The 19937-nt window shown below is 40.1% G+C and overlaps 1 protein-coding gene across 2 annotated transcripts in view; it reads left to right on the forward strand.

The window, feature by feature from the left end:
- GRID1 (glutamate ionotropic receptor delta type subunit 1) overlaps positions 1-19937 on the forward strand; it is an 828161-nt gene that overhangs the window by 677273 nt on the left and 130951 nt on the right. For both annotated transcript variants that reach the window (XM_084633925.1, XM_084633926.1), the window contains 2 exons: positions 173-334; positions 1396-1515. In XM_084633925.1, the coding sequence (XP_084490051.1) occupies positions 173-334; positions 1396-1515 (282 nt within the window). The remainder of the gene's footprint in view (positions 1-172; positions 335-1395; positions 1516-19937) is intronic.

Consider the following 19937-nt stretch of genomic DNA (forward strand, 5'->3'; position numbering starts at 1 on the left):
GCCTAGTGTATTTGAACTGGTGCACTTGAAGTGAAAAGCTCCATATTCATGTTTACTAGTCCTCCTGTGTTTTATCATTTAAAGCGTTTTTTTTGTTGTTGTTGTTGTTGTTTTTTTTTTGAGGAGATCTTCAAGAGTACAATTTCTGTTTTACTCTTTTTATTGTTTGCAGGTCTCTAACCTCTATCTATATGACAGCGTGCTCATGTTGGCCAATGCCTTCCATAGAAAGCTGGAAGACAGGAAATGGCACAGCATGGCAAGTTTGAACTGCATGAGGAAATCCACCAAACCTTGGAATGGAGGTCGATCCATGTTGGAGACTATTAAGAAGGTAAGAGTGGACAAGGTTGGAAGCCAAATGTGCAATAAAATCTCCAAAAGAACCAAAGTACTCCGATTTTTTCTTTCAGAGGAACTTCTCAAAAATGATTTAACCTTGATTTTAAGTTGTTATTAATGAAACTGTGTGGTCATGAAGGTGTTTCCTCTTAAACTGGTGATGTCATGGCTATGTTTTATATAAGTCATGTAATGATGAATAGTCATATAGCTTTATGCATTCCACCAAATAGATGAAACCTTAAGTAGTTGTCAGAGTAGACCATGGATAAGATGTAAATTCCTTAGCAAAGCTGCTAACGTGTTTGGCTTTTAGGAAACAAGAGGAAAAATGGTGCATTGTATAATCTAATATCTTGATTCGGATTTCAAACTACTGTAAATCTGGAGTAAATGCTGAGTCCAATTCATATGCACTCTTTCTCACTATGCCCTGGACACACACCCCTTTCTGACAAAATGTTCATTGAAACCAATATATATCAGTGAAACAGCATGTGTTGGTGAAATTTCATTTTGGTGAAAATGTTCCAACCAAGATTAATGACACCACTGTTTCATTGATAATTTAAAGCAAGGTTAAATATTTTTTTAGTTACGCCACTGTTAAACTGGCATGAGCTTTGTTCACTGAAGTTTTAATAACACTAAAAATACATTGTTTTCAGCCTGACTTAGTAGCTCTTTTTTTCTGAGCCTGAAAGTGGTGGCTTTGTGTTGTACACCGGAATCTAGGCAAACTCAATCATGTTACAAGTGTTATAGTTTCAGATTCAGCTAAGGTTCTGTCTACTTTTCACTGGTGGCTCTCCTTGTGTAAGTTAAAGATCCCAAGGCATTTTTCAAAACGAGTAGTACATGTGTCTTGGCTAACGGTCTCTTTCTCAGGAAGGTCGTATATTTTGTCTAAGGCTATGTGTGAGCTATTGCAGAGCATATCAGGCCTGCACATTAATTTAATTGCAAGCATTTGCAAGGCATGTTAGGATACCTGGAGCATGAAAGGTGCTTTATAAAAATTGTATTCTAATATCTTTAACATTGTTTCCTTAGGGCCATATAACTGGGCTCACTGGCGTTATGGAATTTAGAGAAGACGGCTCCAACCCCTATGTCCAGTTTGAAATACTGGGCACCAGCTATAGCGAAACATTTGGCAAAGATGTGCGGAGGGTAAAGATTCAGTTTTTTCCCCCCCCCCTGAAAAAGAGAGAGATCCTGTTTATCTGGGGGAAAATGCTATCATTTTAGAAAGAATGGAAGAAGTGCTTTTGCTCACAGTACAAAAGTCACTTATTACAGAAATAATATATTATAATATTTCATATACTTAAACCTTGAAAGATAACACTTTTATGCCATCAGAAGGGAGGCCTGCAAATTGTTCTTAAATGTGCAGTATTCCTTAATATATTCTATAGTGATGCGGTGAGGATAATAGTGAAGACTTTCAGGTGAATTATAATATAATTGGCATAACTGAGACTTGTCCTAATCAGGAAACTAACTGGGATATTAAATTACCAGAACACATAAAGCCTTTTGAAAGTACAGTCTCTGTAAGAAGCTGGAAAACTGGAGTAGGTATAGTAATGTGAGAGGAGGATGTTATATTTGAAGACAGGAATGACATCAAAACTAGCTAGTGGAGCAGAGACCATTTGGAATGAGATGGGAGATAGGACTGCTAAAAAATGAGCATTAATATATGCTGCCATAGGATGAGAAAGCTTAGTAGGAAATGTTCATACAGATGGAGGACTGTAAATTAAGGCTAGAACATGAATAGGAACAGTTGATTTGCATTGGCTTTGACTGAAACAGAAGCTGAAAAATTCCCACATAATAGGTATATATAGGGGTTTCTGTTAAAATATTGTTTTTAAATAATTCACATTACCATGGTATTTCTTATACTGTGCAGTGCAGAGCAGAGCTGGGAGATAAATTGATTTTTTTTTTTCAGTTGGGACAGCAAACCAAAAAATCAGAAAAAAGATTTGGTTCAGTTCAAAAAATATTTGGAATTTGTCAGCAAACAGGGAAAGTCTGTTTCGGGCCAGCAAACTGACTGTGAGCATGTCCCCATTTATTACCTTTAGCTCAGTGGCTAAAACACATGCCTGGGAAGTGGAAATCCAAGTTTGAATCCCCACTCTGCAGTAAGGATTTGAACTCGGATCTCCTCTGTTCCAGATAAGTAGCCCAATCACCACACTATGGGTTATTTTGGGTGGGCTTCTCTCAATCTCTCCTGATGGACTTCTTCCACCTTGCCAAAGAGAGGACTAAGGCCTGGTCTACACTGGGGGAGGGAGGTGGATTGATCTAAGATACGCAACTTCAGCTACGAGAATAGCATAGCTGAAGTCGACGTATCTTAGATCGACTTAGAATCACTTACTTTGCATCCTCTCAGCGCGGGATCAACAGCCGCCACTCCCGTCGACTCCGCTTCCGCTTCTCGCCGTGGTGGAGTTCCGGAGTTGATGCCAGAGCGATCGGGGATTGATTTATCGCGTCTACACTAGACATGATAAATCGATCCCCGATAAATCGATCCGGCGGGTAGTGTAGAGGTGGCCTAAGAATGACTCTATAGCCTGATGAAATTAAGGCACTCGCCTGGGAGGTAGGAGACGTGGATTCAAATTCCTCTTCTGAATCAGGAAGATAGAACATTACAAGTTGATAAAGAGGACAGATGTATACACATGGTTTGCTGGCCTGGGAAAAGTTTTTTCCCCACCGCATTCAATTTGATTAAATTTCCAAATAGTTTCAGTCAACCAAAAACTGCACTTTTTGGTGAATAAACTTTTTGTCTGAAAAAGCAGAAGTGAGTAAAGAGACAGGATTTCATAGTGGCTCAAAGTTTACAAAATTTTAGTTTTTTATTTGTCTTGTTTGTTTTTATTAATCCAAATTTCATCTCCCTGAATTTCTCTAACGGACAAATGAATAAAGGTACACATCTACAGTCTTACTTAAAAAATATTAATTGAAACAGAAATGGCCAGAAGTTGTCTGAAGTTTGTCAGGCTCAGCAATAACATTTTGTGTTTATCCATCCAGATTTTCAAACATTCTCCTCTAATTTTGGATGCCCAATTTTTGAGATACCTTAAAGGAGTCTGATTTTCAGAAAGTCAATAGGGCTTTGCAGAGGGAGCTTATGTCCTGAAATGGTCATTAAAACAGAAAAAAAATCATTTCAATGTATAAGGCTGAAGGATTAGATATTAAACTTCCTACTTTGCCAGGAACTGTCTCTGAAGAATTTAGATTAGGGTATGAACCCTCTCTGTATTCAAGTGGGTAGGAAAAGGTTACTTTTCTGTCTACTTTACTGCATGTTCCACACTTGTTTTCCTTGAAAGAAGGAATCCTCTCCAAGTCTGCAGCTGTCTTCCTTTTGAAATCACTCCATGTCACTAATGGAAAATTAAGGTCACTTTGGGAGGCAAAAATGGCTGTTGAGCAGAGCACAAAACTGGGTTGGGAGACCTGGGTTCCATTACTGTCTCTGCTACAGATTTCTTCAGTGACATTGAGCAAGTGACTTAACTTTATGCTTCAGCTTCTCTCTCTGTAAAACTGGTATTACAATGCTTACCCCTCTTGAGAAATACTTTCAGATCTTTGGATGGAAATCACCATGTAAGTGTAAATGGTTATTTTTATTATTTACATCAGTTTCTGCCAGCATACATGCAAGAGTTCCTACAGTAAATTGGAGCAGAACAAACTGGCTTAACTTAGGTGAAATCCATGCACCCTTATAATGACTAGATAAGGTTATTCATTAATGATTCTAAGACAAGAAAGGAAATATTATCTGACTAATTGGATTGGGGAAAGATGATGATGTACAAATAGGATATAACAAGGCTTCATGTTTGATCTCCTGATTTGTTTATATGAAAGATTTCTAAGTTTATAATTGATATTAAAGTGAGAGGATCACGTAATAATTTGGGACAAAACAGTTAGATGGAGGAGTGCTTAAGTCTACTCAGACACCTTGATTGTTAATGAACAATGGTATCCAGTGCAAAGAATGTAAGAGGATATATTTCTGAAAGAGAGGAACTCTGTGGAGAGCTGCTTATTGCAACGTACTGCTTTGAGCAGGAAAAGATTCTGAAAACATGTATTTACCTTTTAGTTTAATGTGTGGAAATAGTAAAGAAAGAGTATCTGACTGGAAATCCTTTGGAAGAGGTGATATTTTTCACAGCATAAGTACTCTAGTATCTGCATGAGTCTGTTATTTTGATTCTTTCTCTTTTTCTTTTATTCTTATGTGACATCTCTGTTACTGGAGGTTTGCAACCAGGGTAGCCCATTCTGTATGATCTTCTGCTAATCTCTTTGTGGATGAATATTCCTTTTGATCCACCCAGGATACCACATTGTCCATCCAAGATCATCTTTTTCTACCTCATGTTTTTCTGCTATCAACTTTCCCTTCAAGTGCTCATAAACATGCATCACCCACTGAACTTGTTAAAATGTGCATTGCAAATCAAATCTTTCCTTTTGTAAGATCTCTGAGAAGTGTTTGCTGAGTTCCAATTATCAGTATCCTCCCCAAATTTTCATTGGCTACTTTGTCTAACCATACTATTTTCAGAATTCTTCTATAACACCATAAGTTGAAGAATTGCAGTTTCCTTATTATCGATTGTTGGACTGTCCATGTTTCACAGCAGTAATTTTAATGCAGACCAGATGTAAGCTTTTAACAATCAGAATTTAGCCTTCAAATTTATGTCCCTTCTCATCAGATTTTTATTCTTCCCGAATGTCTCTTTCATTCTTGCTATTCTGGTGCTGTCTTCGTTATCCAGTCTTCTATCGTCTGCAATAATGCTTCTTAAGTAGCAATAATTTCTCATTTACTGAATGGCTGTGTCATTCACTGGAATCTTGCATGTTTTCCCAGGAACCTTGCATACCACAATAGTTTTTGTCTTGTCCACATTTCACTTTAGACCATATTCTTTACCATATTCATATAAAATCTCCACTAACTTCATCAGACCTTCTTTTTAATCTGCATTGTGAATGTGATTCATCCATTTTCCTTTTATCTTAATACCTTCTTCTATTTCTTCGATTAATTTAATCAAACACTTGCTGTAAATGTTCAATAAAGTTGATGACATTATACAACTTTGTCTCACTCCTCTCTTGAACTCTATTAGATTTTCATATTCATCTCCTATTCTAGTTGAGGTCTAATCAGTGTAGAGTAGAGCGGAAGAATTACTTCTCGTGTCTTGCTTACAAAACTCCTGCTAATACATCCCAGAAGGATGTTGCTTTTTTTGCAGTAGTGTTACAGTGTTGAATCATATTTAGCTTGTGATCCACTGTGACCCCCCAGATTCCTTCTGCAGTACTTCCTGGGCAGCCATTTCCCATTTTGTATGTGTGCAACTGATTGTTTCTTCCTAAGTGGAGTCCTTTGCATTTGTCTGTACTGAATTTCATCTTATTTACTTCAGACCATTTCTCCAGTTTGTCCAGATCATTTTGAATTTTGATGCTATACTCCAAAGCACTTGCAACCCCTCCCAGCTTGATATCATCTGGAAACTTTAGAAGTGTACAGTAGAACCTCTAGTTATAAATACATCGGGAATGAAGGTTGTTCATAACTCCGAAATGTAACTCTGAACAAAATGTTATGGTTGTTCTTTCAAAAGTGTGCATCTGAACATTGACGTAATACAGCTTTGAAACTTTACTATGTAGAAGGAAAATGCTGCTTTCCCTTTATTTTTTTAGTAGTTTACGTTTAATACAGTATTGTACTGTATTTGCTTTTTTTTCCTGGTCTGCTGCTGCCTGATTGTGTACTTCCGGTTCCAAATGAGGTGTGATTGACTGGTCAGTTTGTAACTCTCGTGTTCATAACTCTTAGGTTCTACTGTACTCTGCCATAAAAATGAACTATTTCAGGGAACATGGAGTGAAGGAATCTTCAGTTTTCTCCTTCCTCGCCCAGTGTCCACCCCATGCATATTTTTGTGGGGGTGGAGGATATAAGCCTTTGTGACTTACTTGGCATGATATCTCTATTTGCCTCTAGATTTGCCAGACTGGAATGACAGGAAATTCTCTGTTTCTTTTTGCCAAAACAATAAATAAAAACTCCTCAGTTTAAAAATCTTATGAAGAAGTGGATGTTTTGACTGATACATATTTAATAACCATTCCCGCAAACCCTGTGTATAAGGCACTAGTACCTTAGCTTTAATACCATATTCAGTAAAGGTTCCCCTGCCTTAGATGGTAATCACTTGGGTCTTTCCTATTTCCTGTACATCCTAAACGAAGACTGAGAACGTGTGACATATTTCACTGGAAAAGAGGAGGCTGTGATGACCTCATGAATGCTTTTTAGACTTAAGGTTGAGATTTTCAACGGAGCCTCCCAACTCCACTGGACTTCAATGGGATTTAAGTGCCTAATTCCTTTATACTCATTTTAAAACCCCAGCCTGAAAGTGTTACCACTTCCAAAGGGAAATTGGCTTGATATGAGTTGAGAGAGGAAGGCAAATGCAATTTTAAGTTCAAAGATCATCATATAAAAAAAGTAAAAAATGGCCAAATCAATCAATCAAAAAGCGAAAATTACAGCCACTGAAGCAAGGTGCGTCTATGAGCAGAACCTCTGCTGATGAGTTTTTAAAGCAAAGGAAATGTGAGCGGGAGAGAAATGTGGAGGCAGAGAAAGGTGGTGAAATGCTATAAATTGGCATGCAGAATTCAGGTAGAGCCTAAGGAGCAGCCAGAGTGAGTCTAGTAGCCATTTTTCTTCAAAGTGCTTCATGTGTTTTGATGTTTTCATTATAGCTGGCAACTGTACTTGTAGGAGAAATGTTCTCCCCACCCCCCACCTCCATTTTTTAAGGTATCTTTAAGGATGCCTGGTTTGAACTCAACACCAAAGTTAGCTGCTATTACACTCTGTTACTGAATGTCACATGCTAACTTTCTTATTCTGAGCTCAGAGACACTCATTTACAAACCTTTTTTTTCCCCGTTTAAAAATATTTTTTTCTTCTCTTTGCTTATTCAGCAGCAATATATGTATTTTTAACAGTCCTGTATTAAAACCAGTATTCTGTTCAGTTCCATTTGTGGCCTAATGAATAAAACAGCGGGCTGAGATTTCGGGCAGGTCTACACTTAAAATGCTACAGAGGCACCAGTGCTGCTGTGCAGTGCACGGTAATGCTTTAGTGAAGACGCTACAATGAGCTTTTCCCATCAGCATAGTTAATCCACCACCGCTCACGGAGGTGGATTGACTATGTCCTCCCATCAATATAGTGCTGTCTGCACTGGAGGTTATGTCGGTATATCTGCGTCACTCAGGGATGTGGATTTTTCACGCTCTTGAGTGATGGAGTTCTATTGATATAAATGTATAGTGTAGACCTGGCTTTGGGTTCTAATCCAGGCCCTGCCTCTGACCTGCTGTGTGACTTTGGGCAAGTCACTTCATCTCTCTGTGACTGACTTCTCCAAGCTGTAACATGGGGATAATGATACCGAGCTCCTTTGTTCAGTGCTTTGAGATCTCCTGATGAAAGAGCGAGGTGGTGGTGTTAATAATTTTAAGTATAAAGAACCGGATTACATCGCTAGGTCTAGGGGATTCTCCATGCAGAGTGTTCCCGTGGGTCATGCTGTACGGAAGTGTGTATTGCTCTCTCAGTATGGTCTGGTCTCCTTACCCTAGAGTAAGGATAGAGGCAGGAAAGGGTTTGCTTTTCTCCCCATACTGCAAACTAAGCAGGAAATCTGGAATAGATCTAAGTTATTTATTTTATTAATGAAAATCTCAACATGAGGGGAAGGGAAGGCATGCAAGACGCTTACTATCTCTAATGCCTGTGCACGTGGGTGGATTCTATCCTATATTAAGAAAAGGAGTACTTGTGGCACCTTAGAGACTAACACATTTATTTGAGCATAAGCTTTCGTGAGCTAGAGCTCACTGCATGCGTCCAGTGAAGTGAGCTGTAGCTCACAAAAGCTTATGCTCAAATAAATGTGTTAGTCTCTAAGGTGCCACAAGTACTCCTTTTCTTTTTGTGGATACAGACTAACATGGCTGCTACTCTAAAATCTATCCTATATGTTTCCTTTTAATGCTCTAGTGTTCAGGGCAAAGAACAGGGAGCCTGGCCTCCAGGGTTGTAGTCCCAGAAAATCACTGATTCACTCTGTAGTCTCATTTATATTGTTGCTGTAGCCGTGTTGGTCCCAGGGTATTAGAAAGACAAGGTCTGTAGGGTAATAGCTTTTATTACACCAACTTCTGTTGGTGAATGAGACAAGCTTTTGAATGTATACAATTTTCTTCTGTAGTCTTGGGCAATTAACCTATCTGTCCCTCTTTGTGCATGTATAAAAGGAGCATAATATCAATTAACTACCCTCACAGGGGTGTTATTAGGCTTAAGGCTTTGTAAAAGAGCAATTAGACTGTAGCAAGATGGGGTGTGACGCTACCTACCCGGCACTAGCCTGCCGTGATCTAACTATCTCTGTGTGTCCTGCTGACACATGTGAACTGTTCATTAACGCACTTTGAGTTAGTCCTGTTTCAAAGGGCACTAGATCAAAGCTCTGTAACAAATTTAACTCGCATCAGCAGGGTGCGAATGGACACTTAGCAGGATGGAGTCATACCCAAGCTTGCCACAGTCTAATTGTTCATGTGAACAAGCCCTTAATTAATGTTTGTAAAGAGCTTTGATATTATTATAATCATCATCATCCTTAGCAGGAAAATGCTGTGTATGTACAAAGTGGTGTTATTATTTATGATATTTTATTACTTTTTTTAAAGCAAGCTCTGCAGTTATTTCCCAAGCTGGCTGGAATGCAGGCAGAGCTAATATTTTGCACATATACTGTATTTCACAAGACACACTCTGTTCAGAACGATAACATTTACCACTGGGTATTCATTTATGTCATTCCAAGTCTTTTTCTGAAAACTTGATTTTCTTGAAATAGCATCTGCTTCATAAACCAGCCTTACTGTTTCCCTTTGCACTTTCAGGCAGATTGCAGAAGTCACTTTTGCTACTTCTGTGATTCGCTTGTTATTGACTGAAGACTTGCTGGTGAAGTCAGATAAAACACTTTATTTCAAACTGTTACTTTTGGAAGAAATATCACCATTCTTTCACCAATGGTTTGTGCTCCCTCTTCGTTAGCAAATGGCCTGTATTGTTCAGGAGTCTGAGTTATTAGATGGCTGCATCCATAAGAATACAGCAAAGTCATCATACGGCTTCTAAAAGTAATATATTGCAGGGAATTATCTCAGGTAGTTACTACAGTAATTGAATCAGTTTTACTCATATGAAAAATACCTAACCAAATTGCCTTGGTTTAGCTGTAAAACAGATGCCTATCTCCTATCTGAGCAGTTCATAAACATGCATTTGGGTTTAGTAATTCAGGTTAATCTATGTTACTACACTGTCTTTCAGATGAGATGTAAAACTGAGATTCTTCCTGGTTGTGGTCTTTAAAGATCCAATGGCACTTTTTCAGAGAAATAGGGGTAATAGACCAATGTCCTGGACAAAATACAATTCTTATATATTTACATTTGGTTTAATTTTCCCTTATCCTCTTAAAAAAACTGAGTGTCATGGTAGACCAAATTGGAAAAAGATTTATTACTATTTATACCATACATATAGAGACCCAAGCTCAATGGGAACTCTAGGATATTGCCCTGTGACAATAACAAGTATCCGTTACACTTTTAGCTATAATTTTCTCCAGAAGGCACCTAGATGTTATTCAGTATGTGACTTACAAAATAAGAATTGGAAATTCTATAAAGTGCCTTATTTATGGAGAAAATTATGTCTTAAAATGTAGGAAGACATTTTAATAAAAAAGTTAATTACACTATTGAGTAAACTTCATAGCAATTGGTGTGCGTGTTTATCTTGATAAGAAGCAAGGTACTGGTTTGTTTGAATTTTGCAACTGAGTTTTTAAAAGTCAATATTTTCTTGTAATGTTCAATAAGTTTCTATAGCAAAATTTTATAACTCTAAATTCTAAAATAAGATTGTATAGCCAGGTATAGATAAGAGTGTCATCATTCATTGAAGTGGTTGTGTGTCCCAAACATATGGCAGTTATATTTTTATTCGAAATTCTTTATTTCTTTATATATTCTGGGACAAATTGTCTAAGGGTCCATACTAATTTATACACATATTTCTGCATAAACTATTGCTCATATATATAATGGTATATGCAGGTCTCAGTCTGTGCTGGTGGATCTGTTTATATGCCATCTGTATGTGTGAACACAGAGGCCATGTTTTCAAAATGCACTCCTCTTTTCGAGTCCTAAATGGATTAGCATATTTTCAATAATTAACTACTTTCCTGAGGCTTCTTCACTCCTGCACATATACAGCAGTGTCATTCTTTTGATGTTTGGAGTATCCATTGATCTCACAAATAGAATATCATGGTTGTAAATTCTACAAGAGTGCCGTCTCCAGCTTTATTCTTTTATACATACGCAAAATCTTCGGGTGTTAAAAGGGATATTGCAATCAGCCTTGTTGTAAGTGTCTCACAACCTTAACTATGGACTTTCTACTAAAGCACCATAATTTACTGAAGACCCTACAGAATGGAGGGTGGTGTGAGGGTGAGGAATTAATTCCAGTAGCTCAGCACTTATAAAGAACTCTGCAATAATAAACTGATGTGCGCCCACCATGGAGGAAAATAATTTCTGTGGGGAAACAGATTTCAGTTTCCAGATGCTATGATCTTATTATAATGAGGGGGAAAATATTGAAAAACACCCCGACAAGTTCCTTTTACCTCTTTGGAAATGTCAAGAGAGAGATTATTTGCTGTTCCCAATTACACAGCATCTGTCAGGGACCAAGGCAGTAAATTCTGCATTTCAGAATAAAGTATGACAGTTTTTCTTCCTCTCTAACATTTCCTACCATGATGAATCTTCCTGAGTCATGATTGCTATTTAAAGTATCACCAAAGCCTGAAGAATTATCTATGTGCCATCAGACTTGCTTTTAACCACATTGTCTGATTAGCACAATGGGTTTGAAAGTTATTAATGACTGTGCCATAAAAGGTAAACCAAATTATTTTAATGAACAAATAAAATAATAGATGTCACCTTGGTTGTAATACATACATAAACTAAACAGATTGTATCATCTCTTCACTTTTAGTGGAAAATCATTTATTCAGTGTCAAGGACAGTTGCAAGGACTATATGCCAACAGGCAAGCCCTGCATGCACATGTTCCCTTCTCTGGAGTTATGTGAAACATAGTTAGTTCCTCTAATTATTATAGCATTTAGTACCATTTGATTGGAAATATAGCTACATATAGATATATGCACAAAACATACTCAATGGACTGGATTATAATCTCAATTATGTTTTAATTCCATATCATTCCATTGTTTTCCATTCTGGATTTAGACAGGGGAAACTGACACAAGGTTGACATTGATAGGCATATAATTAAGGCTAGTTGTTTCTCATGGCAAACCATGGGAAAGATCATGCTTTTCTTATAGAAGATGCGGAAAGTTTCAGGATGATTTTATATTATTATTAATTTCAAGAAAGTGGCCAGAAACAGAAGATGAAAATTATTACTGAAATCTCTCTCTATATATTTCTGCTTTTGTTTCTGTCGTTTAGGACTAGATTATTCAACCCTTAAATTGGAAGGCACTTACATGAGTAGTCAAACTGATGTCAACTCAAGTTTAGTGGAAGGATGATCCAGTTCTTAGAGCACTAGTTTAGACCTGAGAGACCGGGGCTCAACTCACGGCTCTGGTACAGAATACATGTCTGATCTTCAACAAACCCCATAGTTGCCTTGTGTCTCAGTTCTGCACCTGTAAAATAGGGATAACAATATTTCCCCATCTCACAGAGTTGCTGTGAGATAAATGCTAGAGCTGGTCGGAAAAATCCAGACAAAACTTTTTTGTTGGAATTTGCTAATTTGTTTAAATTGAAACATTGCATGAAGATGGCTCAACTTCAACTAAGTTGCAAAGGAAACGCAGGTAGGACTGCCTCTGAGTCAGGACTCCAAAGCTTTCAGGGTCTGTGGCTCTTCAGCCCAAACCCCCGGAACTGAAATGCAATTCTCATTCATGGATAATTTTGACATTTGCAGGGTTGAGTACCAACTAAAAAGAAATCAAATTTTAAAATATCTAAAAACCAACTTATAAAATAAATGGGCCTGCAATATTCCACTTTTACACAGTAGAACTCTGAGTGCGTATGTATGTTCTTTTATGTAATCTACAGAGGTCATACTTCAAAACATTTCCTATTCTAAAAATGAGGAATGCTCCTGAAATGGATAACCTCTCTCAAAATGGAGGAAACTTCTGAAGTGTGACCATTGCACGTTTGTGTAATATACAAATGCATGTATGGAATCTAAAACCTATATGGTTATTATATGGTATAACATATATGGTTACCCACAGGTAATATTGTATAGTTGTGATATCAATAAAACAAAATATATTTCTTTAAATACTAAAAATGTGTTTTGGATGTCTTATGTGGCATTTTCTAGTATAAAAGAAGTGTGTAGGCACTGTACAATAATACTTTCTAAAGTCAAAACAATTGAAAAATAGTCAGCTCTCCATATGTCCCCCCTAGTCTGAAATTGTCATTAACTAAAACAACATATTATTATTCCATTAAAAATTAGAGTGAACAAAAAAAAAAAAAAAAGCCTTGCAGCAGGAGAACTGAAGCTTGCCAAGCTGAGGCTTTGATGGAAAACTACAGGGAGTGATTTCCAGTGGTAGGAGCCCTGTACTGAACTGGCCTTATTATTTACCATAGGAAGCCAAGTTCCTGCCATTGACAGTAAGATACATTAGCATGTCTATTTTATGAAATAATTGGGCATGGAGGAATGTATAAAATGAAAAAGTTCATAAAATTTAATATCTCAGAATGACACTAGGTCTGGTACATAAGATGCGGTCTAGTCTCCAGTGCACAACATCACTTTCTTGTCCTTCTGACCAGTGGAAAGTGATTTCCAAGGCACTAAAGGAGTCAGAAAGTTCTTCACTGGCATAATTTTCATTGTGATTTTTTGGGAGGGAAGTCAGGGGAAATGGTACATATAACTGGTTGTTGGTAAGATTAGAGTTTGTAAAACTGAGGTTCTGCTTCAGTGCACCTCAACTGATTGAATGGAAAATGGGGTTGGAGGTGGTTTAAGTAAGTGGGTTCCAAACCACGTTGAGCTGAAAAGATCACGAGCAACTTGTTTGGCAGCTGGAACTTAAATGGTTGCTAGTAGATCACACAAACAAGTGTTATTTGCTGACAGTGGCCCAGCAAACTTAGGTGTTGTTTCTGAAGGCTTGGTTAAGAGCTGCCTCAGAGCACATTCTATTAGTCCAGCCTAGAGGTGACAGGATAACATGCAAAAGAACTGAAGTCAACTATATCCTGATCAGCCAAATCACTTGTACAGTCTAAATTCTGTTATGAACCATGATGTAACTGTCCTGAAATCAAACTGCATGTTGAGAAAGCATGTACATTTTCCCACTCTGGTCAACATCAAATTATTATAAATACGAATCTTAAAAAGTGTAAGGTATGCAAAAAGCCAAAAGAGAATTCGGCCAATGAATTTAAGATGCGGTGTGAACCCTGTGTGACGTTGCTTTCTTATTTCAATTATTAATACTTGTACAGTGATTTGAGATCATTGGATGACAGATGATATTCATGTATAACTCTTCAGAAGAATTTCATGGATTTCTTTGGAACAGAGTTTATTTGTCTTAAGGGTGGCAATAGACCTATAGACTGCCAATATCCAGTTCACTTGAAATAAAATGTTCTCTTTGAAATGTGGGTATTATATGTTACAAAATTAGGTTAATTTTACTGTCATCTAGATAAAAGACTTCACAGAGATCATTTTTTGTTGAGAGGAAAAGTGTCAAAAGAAGGAGGAGAGAAAGCTTGGAGTCCCTGTAGAGCAGAGGTGGGCAAACTACGGCCCGTGGGCCACATCCGGCCTGCAGGACCCTCCTGCCTAGCCCCTGAGTTCCAGGCCCAGGAGGCTAGTCCCCGGCCCCTCCCCTGCTGTTCCCCCTCCCCCGCAGCCTCAGCTCACTGTGCCGGCGGTGCAATCCTCTGAGCGGCCAGGAGGCGCAGTTGCAGAGCCACAGCCTGACCCGGTGCTCCAGGCAGTGTGGTAAGGGGGTGGGAGGGGGCTGGATAGAGGGCAGGGGAGTTTGGGGGCTGTGGTCAGGGGTCGGGGGTGTGGATAGGGGTCGGGGCGGTCAAATGGCAGGGAACAGGGGGGGTTGGATGGGGCAGGAGTCCTGGGGCGGACAGTCAGGAATGAGGGGGGGGGGGTTGGATGGGATGGCAGGGGACAGTCAGGGGTGGGGGATCCAGGGGTGGTCAGGGGACAGGGAGCAGGGGTGGTGGATGGGGCAGGAGTCCTGGGGGGCCGTCAGGGGGCGAGCGGAGGGCGGGGAGGGTTGGATAGGAGGCAGGGGCCGGGCCATGCCTGGCTGTTGGGGGAGTCACAGCCTCCCCTAACTGGCCCTCCATACAATTTTGGAAACACAATGTGGCCCTCAGGCCAAAAAGTTTGCCTGCCCCTGCTGTAGAGAGACAGTAATGATTGAGCTTCTCTTTCAGGACAGAAGAAACCTATCTTTGTCTACCTTGCCCATGTGATAAAGTTAGAGTCTGCTATGTGTCAGTCACATACACTGCAAAATAGACAGTTGTGAATTTCTTTTTATTTGGATGATACCAATTCTTGTGTATGTTATTAAAACTCGAGTGACTGTTAGGTAAAAATAGGTATATGTCTACATACCTTGCTAAAACTTGTGAAATACAGTACTTCACTTGGGAAGATAACAGAATGTCTGCACCAGTTGAAGTGTGTAGTCTCCAGAGGCTTTAACAATCCAGAGAAAGCAGCGTGACACTAGGAAAATCAGCAATTTCCTGCATGGAAAAAAGTCTTGGAGCCTATTTGATATTAAAAAGAGAAAAAATCAGTTTAAATAGATCTGGTATCAGTTATTAGGTTTTTAAATCTCTATATAGTGTAATTTAATCTGCTGAAGTAATTATAACTGTAGGTGCCGTGTGTAAGGGGACTGTTGTCCCCTTACTAAAACTCAGTGAGGGTATTTTTGGTGGGCTAACTCCCAGTGCCAAAAGAAAGGGGAAGGGTCGATGGGAAATCAGGTACCTGAGACTGACAGTCCCCAGGAACAAGGGGGGGAGGCCAATGCTCCAGGTCAGCCTGAATGACAGGGCGAGCAGGCTAATCAGGGAGTCAGGAGGCCAGGGGGGTCCTGTCCTCCATGTGAGCTGGAATTGCCTGGGTCAGACAGAGTGGGGCCCAGCTGAGCTGGGGAGCAGAGCTGTGCCAGATCCAGAGGGGCTAGAAAAGCAGCCGAGGGAGCAGATTCTGTGCTGGGAGCAGAGCTGCAGCCACAATGCCAGAGACACATCCCAGGGAGAGCAGGCCCTGTGCTGGGAGCAGGGCTGCTGCCACAGAGCCAGAGGGGCCAGAGAAGTAGCCCAAGGGACTGGAGGCAGAGTGTCAGCATCACTGCTGAGGCAGAGTAGAGCCAGAGCTAGAACAGTAGAGCTGGGGCAGTCTGGAGCTGGGTGGGGTGAGCAACTGGGGCCAGCCAAGGGGGGACCCTGGGCAAAGGACCCAGCGCAGAAAGACACCCCCAGCCAAGGGTCCTTCTGCAGGCCAGACTGGGAGGGGGACCTTAACCCGACAGGGGGCTGACGCTGGGAAAAGGAGTCCCAGCACCCAAAGCCCGGAAGTGTGTGTGCCACCACCAGAGCAAGTGTCCAACCCACAGCATCCCTACAGCACAGCCAGGGCCTGAGCAGGAGGCCTGGGACCTACAAGGAAGAGACTGTGAACTGCCCTGGCATTCAAGAGACCCTGTAATGTTCCCTGCCACAGAGCAGGGTGATGTGTTTTCCTTTAACCGTTCCCATTTTTCCTTATTCCTTTTTAAATTAATTGCTGATTAAATACATTTTATTTGCTTTAAATTGTATGTAATGATCAGTGGGTCAGGGAAGTGTCCAGTGCAGAGAGTACCCTGGAGTGGGGACACCCTAGCCCCTGTCCTAGGTGATCACAGCAAGGTTGGGGGTCAAGCCCCACAGCAATCCTGGGCCCAGTCCCGTTGGGGTGACACTCTGCCAGACAGGAGAGTAGAAGGGGATTCCTCAAGGGCAGGGAGGCCTCTGGGTAAAGGAAGTGGGAGCGAGGACTCAGATCCTTCTGCTAGCCAGTTCTCAAACTGGGGGTCGGGACCCCTCAGGGGGTCGCAAGGTTAGTACATAGGGGGTCGCGAGCTGTCAGTCTCCACCCGAAACCCTGCTTTGCCTCAAGCATTTATAATGGTGTTAAATATATAAAAAAGTGTTTTTAATGTGTAAGGGGGGGGTCGCACTCAAAGGCTTGCTATGTGAAAGGGGTCACCAGTACAAAAGTTTGAGAACTACTGCGCTCGCCCATTTCACTGGGGTAGTGCAGAAGCCAGGAAAGTTCCCCACAATAGCGGGCCCATTCCCCGGCTTACACGTGTAAGATTCCCATATGTAAATCCTGTAATACACTTAAATCCTGATCTGCCGCACTCTTTCTTCCTGTCCAGGGAGCCACAGTGATGGCACTATACTTCAATACTGATCTGCAGGATCACTCTGATTTATTTTGCATCCGTGCCTCGAGCTTTCAGCTCCATGTGCTCAGTACTGTACAGATATATAACTAAAAGATGGTGCAGTTCTTCTAGTCTAAAACCTCTCCACTAGCAAATAACTGTGTTTTAATGCACAAAGCTGGATATGTTCACAGGACTGGACTAAGTGGAACACTGAGAGTCAGGACTGAATTGGTACTTGTGAAATTGTAGGAATAGCATCTGCAGAGCAGAAGTAAGATGTATTTTAGAAGCCTGTAATATCTGCAGTTCCAGTTCAGGCATCCCACACAATTTTGCCAGTGCATCTGAATCCTGGTTAAAATGGTTTGAAATTTTGCAGCCTTACACCCAGTTTTCTCAACTGCTTTTTTGTGTAAGTTTCTCTGAAGTCTAAACACTCCCTGGCATGAAAGCACAAGGCCCACACTCCCAAAAGAAGAAGAATGAAAAATTCCCCAGGACTTTTCATGCCATTGATTTCAGTATCCTGCTTGCCTTGAAGTCCCTCAAAGGCTTCGGTGAACTAGTGTAACAGTCTTGTGGACTGTTAGGCTCTGTGGTCTGCCCGTGTTGGAATCCTATCAATTTCTTAGTTATTGTGATTTTAGTAAACTTTGTTTTAACAAGTATTTTTTCAGTTAATCATCTGGGCATGATGCATGGAGTGCCGGGCAATAGTAGGAAATTTCATCTGTTTCTAATTCAAACCAGTACAACTGAGGGCAGAATTTGGACCAATACTGGTAGTTTTCCATAGTCCTTTTGCTATTTTCACCGTGGGTGTTACTGGAGAACCTGAGTAGAGACTGACAGGCATCTTAAATTGTCTAAACGCTATAGTTATGTGATCTAAAACTGAAACAAGACAAAACCTTGAAAGGAAGGGCTTAGCATTAAATCAACGTGCAGCAGTTAGGAAGTTTTCTTGCACGCAACTGGCACTTTTGCAACAGATTTCCATGAATTTCACTTGCTAAGGTGACATTGCAGGGGCTAGCTTTATTTTGCAGTAGATAAACTTTCACTTATTTGTTCTTAGCAGACATATTTGGGAACTGCTAGTTTGTCTGAGCTCTGAAGATGCAGTGGTTTTATTGCACGTTGATCTGGCCTGGATCTAGGCTACATCTCTGAACTCCCTCCTTCAGTGTTTCAATTTACAAGTCTGCTTGCAGTGGTGTAATGCTGCTCATACTGTGACTACTTTGGTAGGCAGTCTTCTGCAGCACCCCTTGTAATTAGCACTGTGATCTGTACTCTCCGTCTTTCATTGACTACTATCAGTAGTGGTACGTTAGTTGTATATTTTAGGAGAGATCCTCTTTTCTCTTCAACTGGTGTTACTCTACTGACTTCAGTGATGTTACTTATGATTTACACCAAATCAGGCCTTGTTTATATAGCAAGAATGCGTTTCTGCTGTGCTTAAGGGTATAGACCTTTAAACTGTGCCTGATCATCGCACTAGTTAGATCCAAATTTGCTTGCTCTCCCACATCCCAGTGTTCTCTCCTTATTTGTTACTGTAAATTACTAGCATCAAAAAGCTAACTCTTATATCTGACGTTATAGAAAACATTATACCCCTAAAAGAAATAAATCTTTCATATGATCTTAATCTCCCTTCTGAGGTGTTTAGAGATGTGCTTTTCTTTCCTGTGGGTCTCTAACACATTTTTCAAACATGGTTCGTGCAGATTGAGAGCTTCCTGTACACAAATTTAGAAAATAAAAAAGTCTTAATAATATTCAAATTTTACTTAGATAAAATTATTAAGATTCTAAAAATGTGGTTTTTGAGAAGTCCGGCTTGCCAAGTAGAAATACAGAATTGCAAGAAAGGAATTGGGGGTAGTGAAGTTTGGGAAAGCTGACATCTAAAAACAGTACACTAAGAGTTATTTTATTTAGTTGTAAATTACTACTGGGGGTAGGGGGGATAGCAGGGGAGGGGTTGGAGGGCTAGCTTCCCCGGCCAGGAGCTCAAGGGCTGGGCAGGGTGGTCCCATGGGCCGTAGTTTGCCCACCTCTGGTTTAGAGTTAAGGAAAGCAAAACTAGGGTGATGGCAAAAACTGCTAAAATTCCATGTGTTTCCAGGAAACACCTAGGAACAATGCAGTAGCTTGTGTCTCCATCCTTCCCACACTTGGATAACAAAAGTCAAACTTTTAGCCAGTAAAAATTACCTGTCATGTAAGTTATTACTTCATTTCCATGTTCAACACCCTCAGAACAGAAATTAACCCAAATGACACAAAAATAGTTCAAATGAATGATAAAATAATTATAATGAAGAACCCAAACTCCACCAAAGTATCCAGGATGCTGACCACCACCTATAAAAACAATTTCTCATTAACTAACAAGAAGAACATCTCAACCTGAGTACAACTACAAACAAGGTGTAGATACAAAATACAATGAGAACAGAACAAAAAATAACTGCAACAGTGGTAGTAATTTAAAAGTACCTCTGGCAAAAAAATAATTGTTTAGGTATTTTTTTAAATTTGGGGAGAGATGAAGTACGATGGATTTCAGGAGGAAGCATTTCCCAGGGTCCAATTCCAGGGTCACCACAGCAAAACCTCAGTCAGCTACTGATTTCAGGCATGATAGTGGAACCCCTAACCACTGCGTGGCGTGTGAGCATGAAATCCCATCAGGTGTATGCTCAAGGAGGTCTTCACTATAACCATTAGGCATTGTGTCATGCAGTCTAAAGGTTACAGCACTATCTAAGGGTTACAGCATG

Source organism: Lepidochelys olivacea (assembly GCF_965140295.1).
Source record: "Lepidochelys olivacea isolate rLepOli2 genome assembly, chromosome: 7".
NCBI classification, from domain to species: Eukaryota; Metazoa; Chordata; order Testudines; family Cheloniidae; genus Lepidochelys; species Lepidochelys olivacea.